The 17614-nt window shown below is 39.3% G+C and overlaps 2 protein-coding genes across 6 annotated transcripts in view; both read left to right on the plus strand.

The window, feature by feature from the left end:
- Nucleotides 1-1019: 1019 nt before the first annotated feature.
- Nucleotides 1020-10956, plus strand: LOC134634322 (zinc transporter ZIP12-like). Of its 5 annotated transcripts, none has more exons than XM_063483458.1 (14): nucleotides 1020-1215; nucleotides 1516-1580; nucleotides 2027-2322; nucleotides 3007-3327; nucleotides 3412-3619; nucleotides 4642-4805; nucleotides 4964-5135; nucleotides 5414-5586; nucleotides 5675-5830; nucleotides 6014-6085; nucleotides 7465-7537; nucleotides 7693-7851; nucleotides 7951-8138; nucleotides 9594-10956. In XM_063483458.1, the coding sequence occupies exons 3-14, from the start codon at nucleotides 2071-2073 to the stop codon at nucleotides 9720-9722; spliced, it is 2067 nt and encodes a 688-aa protein (XP_063339528.1). In that variant the 5' UTR covers nucleotides 1020-1215; nucleotides 1516-1580; nucleotides 2027-2070; the 3' UTR covers nucleotides 9723-10956. The 5 variants fall into 5 exon arrangements, with proteins under 5 accessions (XP_063339528.1, XP_063339531.1, XP_063339529.1 ...); XM_063483461.1 differs by having other exon boundaries at nucleotides 2031-2322; XM_063483459.1 differs by lacking the exon at nucleotides 1516-1580.
- A 5731-nt stretch (nucleotides 10957-16687) lies between these two features.
- The window catches only part of LOC134634323 (voltage-dependent L-type calcium channel subunit beta-2-like), a 67054-nt gene continuing 66127 nt past the window's right edge, over nucleotides 16688-17614 (plus strand). Inside the window, exon 1 of the mRNA XM_063483463.1 lies at nucleotides 16688-16876. Coding sequence (XP_063339533.1) covers nucleotides 16793-16876 — 84 coding nt within the window. The 5' untranslated portion in view covers nucleotides 16688-16792. The remainder of the gene's footprint in view (nucleotides 16877-17614) is intronic.

The raw sequence follows: 17614 nt of genomic DNA on the forward strand, positions 1-17614 counted from the left end.
TTGATACTGATGGGGATCTCTCCCATTGCCATTCATACTACGCCAGATTAAGTAAGTAATAGATAAACAGTTAAATGACAGAAAAGTCACGGACATTTTCTGCGAATTGACAAAAACCTTTGTTTTATGATTACAACACAGTCAATGAGTTAAGCACATGCTTTTTTTCTCCTTACAGTTTTAATTTAAGAGTCATGCTGACAGATTTCTTTCATTAACTATACGATATAGAAAATCTGAGACAGATTAATTGCACTAACTGCACTTCTTTTTCTAATACTAAGATGGGATTAAATGTATACATAAACTTCTTTACCCTGACAAAAACAGGGATTTTACAAAGTGGGCTGTTTGTGGCCCTCGAATGTTAAATGAGTTTGACATACTCGTTTTATATAAACCATTAAAAAGCTGCCAGATCATTTCACGAGTCTCTCCAGAGCAAACACCCTTGCTCTTTTTTTAATTTATCATGCACAACCAGGATGCCATTAACGCTACATTGAAGATGTTGTTCTGCATTAGAAAGGTCAGGAAAACCGTCTGCTCGCCTCTATCTACAAATCTAAAGAAACTTTTGAAAATGGCTTTTGTTTGTCCATCTAATACACGAGACACGGCGTGCATAAGTGTGAGCGCTTTGCTGTCACAGCCGAGAACGATGCTTCTTTTTTCATAGCCTGTGTTGCACCTGTTTTTTTTCTGGCAGTATCAGTGACAGGATTAAGAGCATGAATTTAAGCTTGTATGGATTTTTGCTTGTACTAATGTGATATGTATTGGTAGAAAAAGAAAATATATGATGTAGAGAGACAAACAAAATACAGAAAGAGAGAGAAACACGGCAAAGCAGTCTATTTATGCAATAACCTTTTTTCCTAAGAGAGCTTTTTAAGTATTACTCCATCAGGCTTCAGCCATTCAGTCACCCCTGCTAGAGGCCAGCCCCCCACCATCACCTTATTGTTGAAAATGAGGCAGCACTCTCCATGGTAACTACAGTCCTCCAAGGCTGTCGCAGCTAATCCTCAGGAGCTTACTCACTTCTCATAAGAGGGTTTTACTGGCAGCACCAATGCCCAAAAATTCTCCCCAAACAAGCACTGGATCTTTGGTCTGCCCTACCAGGAAAACCTTCACCCTAGGAGGAAAACAGACCTCGTCACAGCAGCTGATTGGAGCAGAGTGGAGAACGGCATAGGCCTGATACATCGGGTAAGCTTTTTCATCTGCTCTCTCTCAGGTGTTATTGTAGCTTACAGGAATTTTTAAACAATAAACTATGTCCTCTTGTTGCCGGGTCGAATCGACCTGCAGGGTTTCCAGTGTAGGAGGATGCTGGGAAGCTTGGCATGTTTTGCAGTGCATGGTTGATCCTTGATGACTCAGAGATCATGCATAATATGAAAACCTTAGATATGAGCGTCGCTGGTGCTTAAACATGGAGTGCTTATGATCATCACACCACATGCACTCACTCACATAACCTTCTCCCTTTCTCTTTTACAACTGAAGCTGCTAAATTAGGAAAACGATTCAATCCATGGACTGCTTTAAAAACTGAGATATAAATCAAAAAGGTAACAGTGTCCGCCTCTGTGCCACGTATCCACCGCTTAAGAGGAGATATCTCAGATGTGGCTCTGCTTGAGCTATTTCTTTACATTTCTAACAGCTTCTCCCCAGTCCCTATTTTTCCTCAGTACTAATTATGTTGTCTACAGTCTCCCCCTCATGCCCCTGTCTCCCTGCCCCTGTGCTCTCTTTCACTTGCCTGCACTAATCCTTTTGTTATAGACTGAGGGGCCCAGGCTTTTACTGATCATTCGGCACTGTAAGGACTGGTTCACCTCCGAACTGTCCTGTTCACCGTCAGATCAGTTGTGCCTATTATTAGCACCTCCCTTGTCTAGAAAACATCATTGCCTTTCTTAGTAGCCTTCTGCCGTTATTCACCTTGATACAGTTCTCTCTCTCTGTTTTCTTGTTTTCCGTGTATCACTTCCTTGTCATCTCAAACCCCTAGCCAGTCCTGGGAGTGTGAGGGAGTTTGACAACCTTGGTAGGAACATGCACTTCATGAGCAGTACTTGGTGTTTGCTGCTGCTACTGCTGTATCTTTGTCCTCTTGGGAGAATGCTGGAAGTGAAAGGGCAGGAGCAGGGGTACCTGCAGGAGGCTCTCAGGGCCTTGAATCTGCCCCTGGGGCCGGACAACAAGGCTCAACTCCAGAAGAACAGAACCAGTGTACTGATCACCACACTTCTCCGGGCAGTGCGCTGCACAGAGCGGACGGGCAGCTCTCAGGACATGTGTGAGAAGGTAATGCCTTGAAATGTTTTATCACGAAAATGTCACTAAATGCTAAACTGAGCAAGGGCAATAATGCTTTTCCTGAACACACAGCAGGAAAAATGTTTGTTATGGCTGGAATGTGAGTGGATGAGGAGGCTTAAGTCCTTGACCTGCACAGAGCATTCATGGCTTTAAACATCCCTCAGTTTGACATAATAAACTCTACAGAGTGGATTTAGAGGTACTACACATGCTTGTGCAGCTGGGCTGACAGTGTGATTATCAGAATCAGAATCAGAAAGACTTTATTTATCCCCAAGGGGCAATTAAGATACAACAGAGCAGCATGACGTGGAAGATAAGGATGTCTGCGTCAAACTTTTAAATTAAGATTTAGTAATTAAGAGAGTAGCTTTTTGTCTCTCTTCAATGAATATCCAGCTCTTTCCCAGAGGAAACAGTGCTTCACTCACTCTCTCAACCTTTTGCAACCTGCATGTGGGGTTAATTGGTCTCAACCGCTTCTTTTCCCAGAAGCAAAGAACAGAACATTGTGTGCAGAGAAAAAGTAGTGCTGTTATCAACACAACATCTTTCAAAAGTCAGCATGACCTAGATTTTTTTCAACTTCCTTTAAATAAAACGTATTAAAAAAAAACTTTTTTTTTTTTTTATAATTATTATTTTTAATCGGTCCTGTCCTTGTTACAGTGCCTGACACCAGACATAGCCCTGTCCGTGCTGAAGGATGATGGGAAGGATGTCCTCACTGAGGAGAACTACCAGCAGATCTCGACTGTCCTGCTGTACTATATAATTAACTTTCAAGACCTGTGTGTGTCAAATGCTGCCCCCTCTCCTTCTTTCTTTTCCTCCTCATCTGGGAACTTTCAGTTCTATCTTCTGGCCCTCACTAACTTACATCCAGCTGAAGACAACAGCTTCCTTTCATCCAATGAAACAGAAAGTATCCTGCAGGTCATCAACCAGCACTATGAGCCATCCAGCCAACATATACTCTCAAGTTCCCAAGTGAGAAAGCATTTTCTGACAGATATATCCTTTTTTACCATGTGTACGCCTGCATATAAATAATTCAGTTTTTCCATACCACAGTGCATTGATGCAGCTCATCTCTTGGAAGATGCTGATGTTAAGGGAAATCCAGGTGCTGGTACATCTGCCGTTCCCAGAGTGGCCGCAGCCATCATTAGCCATATTCTCCAAGGCCACTGTTTCAGAAAGAGAAACCTGCCACCCCCTGCCTTCTTTACAGACTATATCTTTCATTCTCTTAACTGCACAAGTAACCTGCAGATTATGGGTGAGTTCAAAAGAGCATGTTTGTATATTTTCCTTCCAGACCACAGCTACACATCATTACCTATAGAAACATCAAATGCAAAGCAACATTAGCTTTCTACAACACATGCTCTCGTTTTAGCTCCATTTTCAGCCTGAGAAAAGGACATCTTAGATTTTAAATATGGTTTTGTTCACCAGCTGGTTTACTCACTATCTGAATAAACCCACTGCCTGATTGAAGGCACAGGTGGGACAATTCAAACACTTTCTGCTAGCAACAGTCAGTGGATCCATTGTTCATATTAAAGACTCTATATAAAATATGGTCATAGCCACCATGACCTTACCCATTGGTACATGAAGTTCTACTGTGAAGCCATTAGAGCTTTAAAGCCACGACTCACGATACGGGGTTGGATCTGACTGAGACACTGGGAAATATTGCACACCCTTAAGGGAGTGACGAGTCAGTCACAGAGGATGCCTGTCCTAAAATGCATCCTGCTTCTTTTTGACTCTAAAGGAGACCATCACATATATCATGCTATTTTAAATAAGTCATCAGGAAAGTGTTCGCTGAGTTGATAAAGCATCATACTACTTTTCAACCAGATGAGTCGCCCCCTGCTGGCTATTAGAAAGAATGCAGGAAGTTATGTCCATCATTCTTATACAGTTAATGATCATTACAAGATTACTGAACAGTAATAGAGGCTTTAGCTGTTCTTTGTTTTTTGTAAGTCCTCTTAACAGACATGATCCAAGAGGGAACTGATTATCTTGAGACTAGATGCTCAAATACTGCATCAAAGGCAGTACTATAAAACTATACTTACACATATGAAAATTGTTAAAATTATTTCATGACAGTAAAAAATGCAGGTTAATTTGAGGTTCAGTCACAGCAAGAAATGACTGATGTACTGGATTTCAAAACAGTTTGTCCCCATCTTTTTATTTGTCTTTTACTAAACCACGAATAAACAAATGCTGGTTTAAAGCACTGACCCCTGATATATTGTGTTGTTGTTATCTGTTTAGACCTGGAGGAGTTGCTTCGTCAGCTGGGAGTGGGACGGGAAGGAGGGATGCACTCTCGCAACAGGAAGAGACGAGGCATCAGTGGAGGTTCAAAGAAGGTGGCTAGGAATTTGCAAGACAGCTGCAACCCCGAAATTGAAGGAATAAACAGTGACTGGGCAGAGGTATGGTGAGATAAATATTTGATTGGGTTATGACAAACAAAAAGTACTGAAAATCATAAAACACTAAATGAAGAACTTCACTCAGGTACAGAAAGAGACTTGATTTGAAATACCTCCTACTCACCTCCAAATTTACCTTTTCTTTTTATTCCAATCAGGTATGTTTTTCAGCCAATCAGCTGGTGGATATTTTTGCTCTGGATCCTCATTTGCCGATTTCCAAGGAACACTTCAGACAAATTTGCCCAGCCATCATTCAGCAGTTGCTAGGCAATGCCTGTGAGCCTGAAGAGCAACAAACAAGAGGATCTCTGCCCACAGCTCTCGAGAGTGAGACGGTTTACCTAATTGTTTCTCTTCACAAACCAACGTCATAATAAATACAACATGCAATAGTTTCAGCTAATTAAAACACACCAATAGTAGCAAGTATTACCAGCAATGAACATGACGTTGACTAAGTTAGAAATAGCATAAATAGCAGAAGCTGAATCAGCTGCACTTGCCTCTGAGGCCAGGCATAATCAAATTTCAAATTTGATTAAGACACTTGTTGTTTTCTACATTTTTGGTTTGGTGTTTTATGCAAAGCTGTCTCCTTCCTGCAGAGTATGGCTACAGCACAGCTGCTGTCTTTCTCATCACGGTGGGCTCCATGTTTGGTATCTGTCTGATCTTCTTCAACTCCTGCCAAGAAACCTACTCACTAATCCTCCAGCTGTTTGTCGGTCTGGCAGTGGGAACCCTGTCAGGAGATGCTCTCTTGCACCTCATACCACAGGTACAAGGTCACAGCACCATCCACTATAATCCACCACATACATAGCTTGAGTGTGGAGTAAATTGTTCTCTCTCTGTCTGCTTTGCAGATCCTTGGCCTCCATCACAGCACCCACAATCATGGTGATGAGGACTATGATGAAGAAAAACAGTATTTGTGGAAGATCTTGGGAGTGATTGCTGGGATTTACAGCTTTTTCCTCATTGAAAAACTATTCTCCTTTTTAGTCCCTTCTCATAGTCATGTAAGGCTTTTGTTTTGTAGCCTTTATCAATTTAATGACAAAAAAGATGAATCTGAGAAAGTTACTCAGAAGCAGTGCATCACAGGCTGATCTTATACATTTAAGGGTCTTGCAAAAGCAGAAACACATTCCTTTGACTGTGCATGTTGAGCAACTGATCTCATGAATTTCTTTTGTGTGCAGGGTCATGGTGACCTTTCCTTGAGCTGCAATGGTCACTCACAGAGAGGCAAGTCTATTTCCACTATACAGCTGGTGAGTCCAGTCACGAGTCACACTGAACCGTTTTTTGCTTTTTTTTAAAAAAAGACTGTTCTTGGCAGGTAAATTTTCATTCCTATCACCATCCATGTTATTTATTTAGTGATAAAACACACAGCTGTGACTATAGTAAGGCAATTCTGCCCATGTCAACACATTGATGAAATGTGTACGCTAACACTGTAACACAGGAGACCTATTTAAGTGAAAATAATTTCATTCACCCCAGTCATGCTTCACTCCCCCATTATGCCTCCAAGAAAGCAGCAAGTGTTGTGCTAGAGAATGGTATTCACCACACAAGTTGATTTGGCACAATCCCGATCCCATCTTTCATCACACTTTATTTAGTATCAATTCCCCAAAATTCTTGATCAAAAATTGACTGAAATTCACCAAAATTTCTGCACTGCTCTTATATAACAAAATGATTAGTGGTGTAGGAGGGAGTAAAGAAACAGAACATGTAGGATGTTGGAGAATGAGAAGTATTAAATCATTCAGCAATCACTTCATGCTGTTGAATTGTGCAAAGACAGTTTAATACCTCAGGACTTGATCCTTTTAAATACACAAACAGGTCTCAGAGAGTAGATCCCTCACATGGAAAGCCTAACTAATATGGATTTAGAAACCATTTACCCACATTTGTAATTTGTAATTATATATGGTTTATTTCCTGAAAAGATACCAGTTGCAAAGGATGTGCCAATATGTAAACCTGGAGATAAACATCTCCTCATAAACTATAGGCCCATCTCTCTACTTCCAGAGTACTATAAGGTACAGTATAGATTTAGACCCAAAAGAACCACAACACACACTTTAATTGGCTTCATAGATACAGTAACAACTGCTACTGAAAACAAAGAATATGTTGTGGGAGTATTTTTAGTTAAAAAAAAATTGATACAGTTGATCACAACCTTTAACTTAACAAACTATGCACATATGGGGTTAGAGGTTTGGCATTATCTTTGGTAGGAACACTTATCTTGAAAACTGGAATCAGTTTACCAGGCAAATGCTACAAAATCGAAACTGAAATCTGTCTCGGGGCCACTGGTTTTCATATTGTACATTAATGATGTGCAATTTCAAAGACATTGAAAGTAATATTGTTTGCAAATGGCAAACCTATTGTGTTGTGGAAATAACTTGGAACAACTTCTGAATAACTTCTTGATATTAACGCTAAAGGCAGCATAACTACTACTAAAGTTAAAGTCTGTTACTGTAGACCTTTTTCCTGTTTTGGATAGTAAGTCTCATGTATCTCCTTTAATTTGACAACTATTCTACAATTCTCTCTTGAATCAAAGGCTAAAAATGTTCAAGAATCTGTGGTGTTAACAGGTATGTCTATCTTGCAGGGACCCGTGGATGACTTGGAGTGTACAGAAATGTCTCCTGAGCATGCAAACACAAGGCGTCCTTCACATCCTAGTAAGCTAAACTTCTTTTTTCTTGTTTTTTAAATGAGCTGCGCCATCACACGCAGCTGAATGAGTTGTGCTTTGTAATTAGTTGCCTGGCACGACAGAGGAATTGTTACAGTTTGAGGATGAGTTTGTTGACACAGGCCCTCTTTGTGTTCCCAGGACAAGGGGTTTCTCTGCTGGCTGTGATGGTAATTGTGGGAGACAGTCTTCATAACTTTGCTGATGGCCTGGTTATCGGGGCAGCTTTCTCCTCTTCATCTGAGACTGGAATGGCGACCACTGTGGCCATCCTGTGTCACGAGATTCCACATGAGATGGGTGAGAGGTCACTGTGTGTCCATTTGGATGAATTTGTTATCTTTTGGAAACTATTCTCCTTGACTGGCTGACTTATCTTGTATGCTTTTTGTCTCCAAGGTGACTTTGCAGTGCTGCTCAGCTCTGGACTCTCAGTGAAGACTGCTGTGCTAATGAACTTTCTCAGCGCTCTGACGGCCTTCATGGGGCTCTACATCGGACTCTTTGTTTCTTCAGAGACAGAAGTGCAGCAGTGGATCTTTTCTGTCACTGCTGGGATTTTTCTCTATTTGTCATTGGTGGAAATGGTAAGCCAGGTTTTGTGAAGCACATGGCTTGTGATATTCTTTATTAGCCATTCCATGTTGACAACAAATCCTGTAAAAGGTCAGAACCTACGGTGTAATCCATTTGCCTCTACCATAAAACTTTATTGTTGTTCAAAAACAGTAAAGAAAAAAAATCCCAAATGTGAATGACCCAAACAGATGCACTGGGTGACATAATTTACTTTCAGTGATCCTCTGTCCTGGTGCAGTAATAAATAGTGCCTCAATGTATCAATAGTCCCCCTTGAAAATAGTCCCCCTTAAATGCACTTTTGAACTCCAGTTTGAGTAACACTTTACAAAACATTAAACTGATCCAATGATCTCAAGCAGAAACTTTGGAGGCTGGCTCTAAAAATCCAGCTAGGACACTGTTAAAAAATGCAGTTCCTTCAAGATCATGGCTCTGAATTCCCACAGACTTCCAAACATTTAACTTCAATAATAGATTACAATGTTGTTGTTTTCATACAAAAAATTGTCACATCTGTGTTGCTCTTTATAAATATGATTTTTGATTTAATAATGTGAATAAGATTGTTAAGGTGTGGTACGGCCAGTTGAAAAGCTTTGTGTTATATTTTTAGTGAGTGAAAGTCATTTCCTTATTTGCTATTAGCATTAGCATGTGTGCTAAGGCTAATACTGTAGCATTGCACCCCTATAGCTTATGGTTTCAGTCTTGCTAGTGTTAGCTAATAACTTCAATCTTATCTAAACAAAAACAGTCAAAATACTAAACAAATGGGTGATATTACTTTGGTTAAATTAGTGCATTTTAACCAGCAGGAGTCTTTAAAGGGTCATGAAATGTGTTCTAACGCCACTACTAAATTCAAATTCAAATTCAAGTTCAAATATTGTTTTAGCAGAAACTAAACCAAAGGAAAACTGACCAAACAGCTGAGAATTACAGCTTTTGCAGATCATGAAAAATTCCACATAAAATTATTCCAATCTCCAAGAGACCATCGGAAACCAAAAATTGAGCTCACCCCCACCCCCCTTTTAGGGGTGTGTGTATATCAACCTGTTTTCATGCTATGTGTCTCTCAGGATTGTAAATAACGGCACTCCCATCAAACCTGAGCTGTGCACTTTGTATTATTTTACAAAGTACTAACACACTAATTTGTGTGATTAACAAAGGTTTTACCTGTTAAACTAGTAGTAAGCTGACCTCAGCATCAAGAAGCTCAAAGTCCAGCTGTGAACAGCGTCATGGAGTGCTTAGCGTGCTTGTAAATTCTGGTTTAAGATTTAAACCTTAAGTAGTACACTTGGAAAGTACTGAGCGATGGGAAAATCGCTGACTGTTATTTTCACAAGGTTATTTGGAAGTACGAAAACTAGAGAATAATGCCAGCCCTACCCTGTATTTCTGCCAAACTGCTGAAGGTTTTGCTCTTACTCTTATTTTCTCTCTTTCATCAGCTTCCAGAGATGAATCGAGTAAAGACCGACAGACCGTGCCTCATGTTTTTCCTCCAGAACCTCGGTCTCCTGTTGGGTTGGGCCTGCCTTTTGTTGCTCGCGCTCTTTGAACATGAACTCAAATTTTAAATGCAGTGTGCATCTTCCTCACAGGGTCGAGCCAAAACAAACGCCGAGTCATACTAGAGTTTTAAATTTCCATTAACTGGTTTGTTATCATCTCTTAGCATGTGCAACCAGTAGATTTGAATAATTATTGCTGATGATGTTGTAGTCTCAAAAATGGATCAGATATATGTACTGTGGTACGAAGCCTGTCTTTTTTTATACTTGATGATTTATTTTTGTATGTTAGGTACAGTGTGTGTGCCTGTTTATGGACTGTAAATGTCTAGTTTTATTGCCTTTTTGGTAGCAGCATCTGTTGTTCATGTTGCCTCAGACAATCAAATTCAATGATCAAGAATATATTGTAAAGCTCCCTTTTTATTAACTTTTTTATTTATTTTTGTCCATTGCCTTTAAACTGATGGAAATTTTAATTGGAAAATTAATAGATTAATTTGGGTGTTGTTGATATAATGATGCAGATGATTTGAGGGACATTTTACTTGATGAGCTTGTAATAGCCACATCCAATTTCCAAATCATATGGGAAAACACAGATGGTTTTAAATTTGTACACTTAATTCCAATTAAAAGTAGCACTAAAGTTTTTCAGTATTGCTCTTCAACAATATTGTCACATTGAAAGATAATCCCTTTGAGTCTCCATTCAATGTATTTCTAATTAATTCCTTTATTTATTTATTTTGCAAGATATAAACCAAATTATAAAGACTTGTGCTTTTCAGGAATTCCGCATAATTTCCTGTGTGTTTGGGCGACTTCTAAATATACACAAACTAATTGGCTTGATGAGAAACTAATATTAGGAACAAAGAAAAGGATTTAAGCCTCTTTGTCAGGCACAAGCTGGTATCATTTACAGTTATTTTTGAAGCCCTATTTTGAAAAACATTGCTCCGCTTCTGCTTCTCATCTCAGAGGCATTGTTCTTTGTTTTTTGAGGCCTCTCTGTGATCCAATATGAGGGCACTTCCACCCACCTGAGCTACTTGTTCTCTTCATCCACCAACCTGGATGACTAACGCTCATCACTGTGCAAGACAGAAACTCCGCAGCGATCCGACCCACACAGAGCACACGCTCTTTACCGGTCAGAGTGGGCTCGCAGAAGGAGGTGGAGGAAGATGGGAATGTGATGAATACATAAGCACAATGAAATAAATGAAACATGGCAAATCAACTTATTTGTACATAAAATTGGATTTGTGATACTGAAAGAGCGAGTGGGATTAAAAATGGATTTTTTCTTTCCTTTAATCAGCTTGCTGTGATTAAATTCTGGTGCTCTCAGCATCAACATATTTCTGTAAAATTTGAGCAAACAGCTGTTGAGCATTTACTTTATTCGTGAGAGGGATTAGTTTCTCGTATGCTGATTATGTTAATTTGCCATTCTGGGCTTATTATCTAACTGCAAAGTCATTTCCATAAACAGTGTCATGAGATTATTTGGCTATCATGGCAGAAAGAGCTGACACCATTTATTGTGACTTCCCGAGAAATGTTCAGACAATAGGAGGAAACCCATTGAATTTTCTCTTATTCTAGCAATTTTGCTGTTATTTTAAAAATCTCAGCCTCTTCAGCACTTCCAGGAAAGCTCCAGGCCTACTCGTTTGTGTGTAAATCTGCTCTTTTGCACCACAGAGGCATTTTTTTTGGGCATGCTCATGTTTTCAAGGTAACTGTTGCCAGGATGGAGGAAGGAAGTGCTTTTATCTGGGCCATGCTGGTTTGAACACTGAGTATTCTCACTTGCTCAGCAGAGACCTCTCAGAAGAAGAGTTCAGCTGCGGGGGGTCATCAGGGCAGGAGAACACACAAACGATGGGAAAAAGCTACTAGAGAGACAGAGAACAGGAAACATAAAAATATTTTTCCCTTTGATTGAAACGGATCTGATTGAAAACAATTCTTCCTACCTGTTTTTGTTGTGACACAAAAACACGCCAGCATATAGTTGCCACACAGTGAGGGAAATAGTTGAGTTTTTATACATATTAGCACCTTAAAAACTGGCTTTAACTCACATATACTCATTGCATCAATCTTGTCTTTTTTGAAGGTACAAATTTGTTTTTACAAATTTTGCTAAAAACAAAAAACAAAAAAAACCCTCAAAATATCACAACAGGGCAGTTTAATGCCTTATGATGTTACATACACAAAGAAAAAAGAAACATATAATAATAATAACCAGACAAACCTGCACTGTTACCACTGTTTAGATGTACATTTTTCATTTAATGTTTTTTTGGAAATCATTGCTAAAATGAACCTTTACCTCAAAAATAAGATAATAATGAACTGATAATTGGTCCAAATACTGTGGAACATCACCTCCTGTGGACCTCAGTGTGTCCTGATATAACAGTATACATAACTGGTCTGAAATATGAATCTATAGTTTTCAGCAAGAAAATGTTTTTGTTTCATAAAGTCTTGGTACACGTGAGATACTCAAAGTGCATTCACCACCATGGCCATCGCCTTTTTTTGCATCAGTGTTTATAGAAATTGCTCCCACATAACTTATTATATACAGTTGTTCCGGTTACCCTTTAAAATGCAAATGCACATGAAACCACTAGAGGGCAATAATGAATAACAACTTCAGAGCTCTCTAAAGTCTTTTGAGAATAGCATTCTTCAGCAGCGGCATGGTTTTACTGGAGACACTATACCATGAGTGAGAGATTGCAAAGTTCATACCGAGGGATATAATGTAGATGCAGTTCCTTTCTTTCACTTTACCTGGTACAAACTACCTTGTTTTAGCAAATGACTCATTTATACAGGTGAAATGATTAGAAAAGCTAGCTTTCTAGACTTCAACAAACAATAAAAAGTAGAAATTATGAATTAATCTTTATATTTGTCACTGAAAATATCCTGAAGTTGCATCTGTTATAATGCAAGGTTTTTGTTGGGTTGGCTTTATCGGCTACACATCCATGATGCAAATCTCCCCTTTCACTGCATCTTAAAAGTTTTCCACTGAACTGAGATTTGGTGACCATGCAGGACAATAGAGTGCAGAGAATTAATAATCCAGTTTAATAAACCAGTTTTAGATGATCTGAGCTTTGTGACATGGCACATCATTTTGACTCATCAGACAAGGCAATTATTTCTATTCTTCTGTTGTCTGATTTTGCTGAGGCCATGCGAATTGTGGCATGTTCTTAGCCGGTGTGTTCTTTTGTTGCTTCACCCCATTTCCTTCAAGGTTGTTCAGAGATGTCATTCAGAGATACTCCTCTGCAAACCTTGGTTGTATCAGTGATTGATTTAATGTTGCCTTCCTATCAGCACAAAGCAGTTTGGCCATTCTCCTGTGACCTCTGACATCAACAAGGCATTTTCACCCAGAGAACTGCAGCTCACTGGATATTTTCACTTTGTTAGATCACTATTTGTAATCCCTAGAGGTGGTTGTGTGGGAATATCCCAGTAAATCAGCATTTCTGAAATACTCAGACCAGCCTGTCTAGCACCAAAAACCATACCACATTCAAAGTAACGTAAGTCTGAAAGGTGTACCTTTCAAAGTGTCCAGTGCGTGTTGTCTGTATCACCTTACTTACTAGGATTCTATTAATTTTCCTCTTTTTTGTGTTCATTTGATAAATAAAAGTTCATTTCAAGCCTGAAAACAGATGAAAGATACATTTAATAGAAACCTGGTGATTTTCCTTTGGTATGCATGAAATTTTGTAATCTAAAAGTTTGTTGCTTTCTTTTCTCAAAAAAAACTTAGCCCAAAAAGTATGAAATTCTCTGTTTGGTCAATTATTTCCTTCTTGTAACAATGCTTCTTGGCAATAAATCTCATAGTGTTTGAAAGCCTGTTTATTTCTCCCTAAATGATGCTGCATTTGTAAGGAGAATTCATTTGTGGGTTGCGCCCATGAAAAACTTGCCAATTGGTGGTCAATTGGTGTCTGCTCCAAGCATGCCACGATTGACTAATGTGGATAGGGCCTGTGCCACAGGGCAACTTCAAGCTGGTGTTCTGCAAAACCAAGTTGCAGCATTTTTTTTGAATGCGCTCAGTACCATCTCCAAATAGAAGAGCATATTCCACATAAGAGGGGATTTCTGAGACAGGCCACTACATGGGTGTCCCAAGAAAACAACACCACCCTGTCAGGATTTAGGAACTGTAAATAGTCTTCTACAGCTTTGCAGTCAAAGTCTCCAGTATAATATGGCTGACGGCTCTCTACCCAGAAAATCTGGAACATACCATACAATGGAATCCCATATCTCCACAGTCTGGGACTGAACTCTATCCTCCAAGATGACACTCACACCCACAGAGCAGGATTTATCAGAGACTATCACCAAAATTTGGGAGTGGAGAGGAAGGAACGGCCTGCCTGCAGTCCTGACCTCAACCACACTGAAGAATCGGACACCATCCCATACCGGTGTGTGACCAAGCCGATGACCAGCATGAGGAGGAGGTGCCAAGCTGTTGTGGCTGTGTATGGTTCTTTCACATTGCACTGATGTCCCTGTTTGTTAACTGGATGGACTGTTAAATGGCCAATATGTCTCGTTCCTTCAGACTTCAATCATCCAATCCAATAAACAACACCAAACAAGACTCAATATTAGAATAAGCTTTTTTTCATAGTACAACCTTCATACTCAACCCAGCTGCTTGACCCACAAATGCATTTTCCTCACAAATGTGGCATCATGGACGGGGAAATAAACAGGCTTTCCAACAGTATAAGATTTATTGCCAGGAAGCATTGTTACAACAAAGAAATAATCGACCAAACAAAGATTTTCTTACTGCCCAGTGCCAAGTTTATTTTAGAAACAGTATATTTGTATTTTGGACTACTGGCTGAACAAGTATGTCATCAAATATGAAACTGAGAGGTATTTTTTATTTAATTAATTAATTTATAGTATTTACAATGACATATTTATAAAAAGAGCTCATTCAATAATGAAATAGTCAACAGGTGCAAGACACTTTTTTTTCATCCGCCAGCTATGCTGCCTGTACTTAACTGCCAATACGAATTATTCATCTGTCAGCTTGTGGCTCACTGCTCCAATTTTCAGGTTTCCTGCACCAAATGATAACATGATGATATATATGTTTTTAGGCTATCCCAGTTTAACTGGATAACTCCATTTCTTTATTACACAAGAAGCAAATATGGAAAACCAAGATTTTCACAGAGGTATATTTAACATTTTCTTGGTGCAGGGGTATGTCCAGTATCCATCTGGATACTGAGTTAAGCATGTGGCAGCTTTGACTGCCTCCTATAAATGAGAGTCAGCTGGACTAGGCTGTGTTGTTGGAGCCTCTTAATGTAATTATTTGACAAACAGGCCTGTTGTAGCAACAATTGTCCAACTAGTTTGTTATTAGCATTAATTAGCATGTGTTTGCATTTAAACCAAACCAGTCAGTCTATGAACTGCTAATCAAGATTCTAACTAAGTAACTAGTACTCCACCCTCTTGTCCACATATGACATCATTTTTGCTGCATCCATCTTTTATATACAGCCTATGTGGTGGCACCATACTCCTTTCACCAAATGCTATTAGCATAGAAAACAAATTGAATTCAGCTTTTTGGTCAGAAAAAATGAAGCCAACGCAAAGTGCCTTAAACCTGCATTCTATGTGAAGGCCACCAGATGGCGATAGTTGTGGTTGCAAAAAGACATTCAGTCCTTTAGGTTTGTGGGAAAACGGCTCTTGACCTGTGAAACACTTTCCTCATGAGTTTATGGTCTCAGTCACTCATTTTAGATCATATTGAACTGAAAAAAAAGTAAAATCTTCGTTGTACTTCAGAATGGAAGACTGTGTGTGGTATGAAGCCACAGGCTCACTGGCTAACGACTACTTAATCTCAGCTTGGTAGCCTATGAGCCCTCTGTTTCAGTCACATCTGCCTCTCCTCATTACATCTGGTGCTATGCTTATTATTTAGATAAAGGGAACTAGCTCTAAAAAAGTAATTTTAATCTAACTACAGCTGCAACAATCAAGTAATGCACGTAATAACGTATCAGTCTTTGCAATCCAATTTTTTTTACTCTTCTTTAAATTAACCTCATTTTTATTTGCTTTGTTTGTTTTTTTATCACTGTTAAAATTCCTGTTAAAACTTTGCACTGTCACAGTATGAGACCCTCACTAAGCACCTGTGGCACTTTTACTTTAACAATGTGGTTTATTTCTTTTAGACTGTACTATTTTTACTCTTTATCGTGCTGCTGCAATACAATAATTTATTAAATAAACTAAAGATCATTGAAGTATCTATCACGTATATGATTCTGAAGTGAGCCATTAGACATGAGTAATTTTACTTTAACTACTAGTGCTGAGATATTTATCATATTTTACTATCTGTATTTGGACTGCATGTATGTTGTTTTGTTTTTGTATTCATTTCTGATAAAATAGTCTTATTTCCTCTGGCTTCCCTCTCTTTGTCCCCACCACCACCACTACCTCCACCACCCTGTGGCACCTCTACTTTGGTGCCAACACCTGTGAGCGGCCACATCAGGTTTATATTACAATAAAAGCATCATTTTGTTGATTTAAACACCTCCCAGTAGCTATGACCCGATTTCTCTCACTTGTTCAGTTCTGATCATCAAAGTTACTCTGGATTGACGCTTTTCAGTCGTGTTCATGCCGACTATCTGTTTGGATGCTTCTATTCATTTTCATCCCTTTGCGCTGTGAGGAGGCAGAGAGGTGTTGGCGTTGGATGAGGGCTCACGGAGCAGGAGAGCTCTCTCAGCTAGTGTAGGAAGGAGCGAACTGATGAGGGGGCTTTGTGATGCTGAAGGCTATAATATCCGACGACTCACATCATCACCATCATCTTGAACTCGCGAAAAACTACAGCCATTTTTCGCACAAGCTCCTCCTTTAACTCGACTCAAACTTGAAGAGCAGCATTAAACTCTTCAACGCTACTGTGTAAAAATGCGCTTTTGTCTCGGGCACAGCCGGAGCATCTGTACAACCCGAGAGGTTTCACCGAATATCCGCGTTTTTCAAATGGTGTGATGGTCGTCAACATTAGCCCAACCAAAAGAGCAGGAACACCTCCGGACAAACACATGGACGCTCTGGAACATCCCATGTTGCAAGTGAGTTAATTCATTTTAATTAAAGCTGACAGTTCCTGTTAAACTGCCACTTTAAACATTGGGACTGCACGCTAAGAGACGTCAAACAGCTCACCTGCACCCAGCCTGCCCGCCTCCTTTGCGCGTGCTGGTGAGCGCAGGTGGCCTCATTAAAGTTTTGATTGAGGTTCGTAAGTCGCGAGGGCGAATCTTTATTTTTTGTTAATTTGTTTTTTGTTTTGGTTTGTTTGTTTGTTTTTACTTATTTGTGGGTCAGGTTTGATATTTGGATATTCACGTTCAGGGACTGAAAATAGTTTGACATGTCGTATTAGTTTAATATCACGACGTTTTGAAGTAAGCTAGCCTGGCCGCTCGTCAAATTAACTCATACTTCCGGAAGTATTTCAATTGTAAAGCCAGTGGTAGTAATTATATAATTACGAGTGTAATGCAAAAAGAACTCTGTTCAAAGTACTGCTGTAAAAACGAAAATAATTAAGTACTAGGTGTTTTAGCATGTATGGGTGTTTTGGCTGTTTTAGTGGCAGGTAAGCGGCATTTAAGTTTAAAGCTAGTGTAAAGTCTCAAAGAAAAACATTGTACCTTCAGTATTAACAACATTGTAATGTCTAAAACATGTTAAAAAGGGTTTTGTGTATCTCTGCAGGTAAAATAACGAAAAATTGATAATATATTATATATAATTATATAATATATAATTGCTCTGTGGAGTAAAGTGAGTTTTTTTTAACACGT

The sequence above is a fragment of the Pelmatolapia mariae genome, linkage group LG9 (assembly GCF_036321145.2).
Source record: "Pelmatolapia mariae isolate MD_Pm_ZW linkage group LG9, Pm_UMD_F_2, whole genome shotgun sequence".
Lineage (NCBI taxonomy): Eukaryota > Metazoa > Chordata > Actinopteri > Cichliformes > Cichlidae > Pelmatolapia > Pelmatolapia mariae.

Coding starts and splice junctions, on each gene's coding strand:
- LOC134634322 (XM_063483458.1), top strand. CDS start 2,071: ATGCACTTCATGAGCAGTACTTGGTGTTTGCTGCTGCTACTGCTGTAT. Junction 7,852..7,950: donor CGAGATTCCACATGAGATGG/GTGAGAGGTCAC, acceptor TTTGTCTCCAAG/GTGACTTTGCAGTGCTGCTC. Junction 8,139..9,593: donor ATTTGTCATTGGTGGAAATG/GTAAGCCAGGTT, acceptor CTCTTTCATCAG/CTTCCAGAGATGAATCGAGT.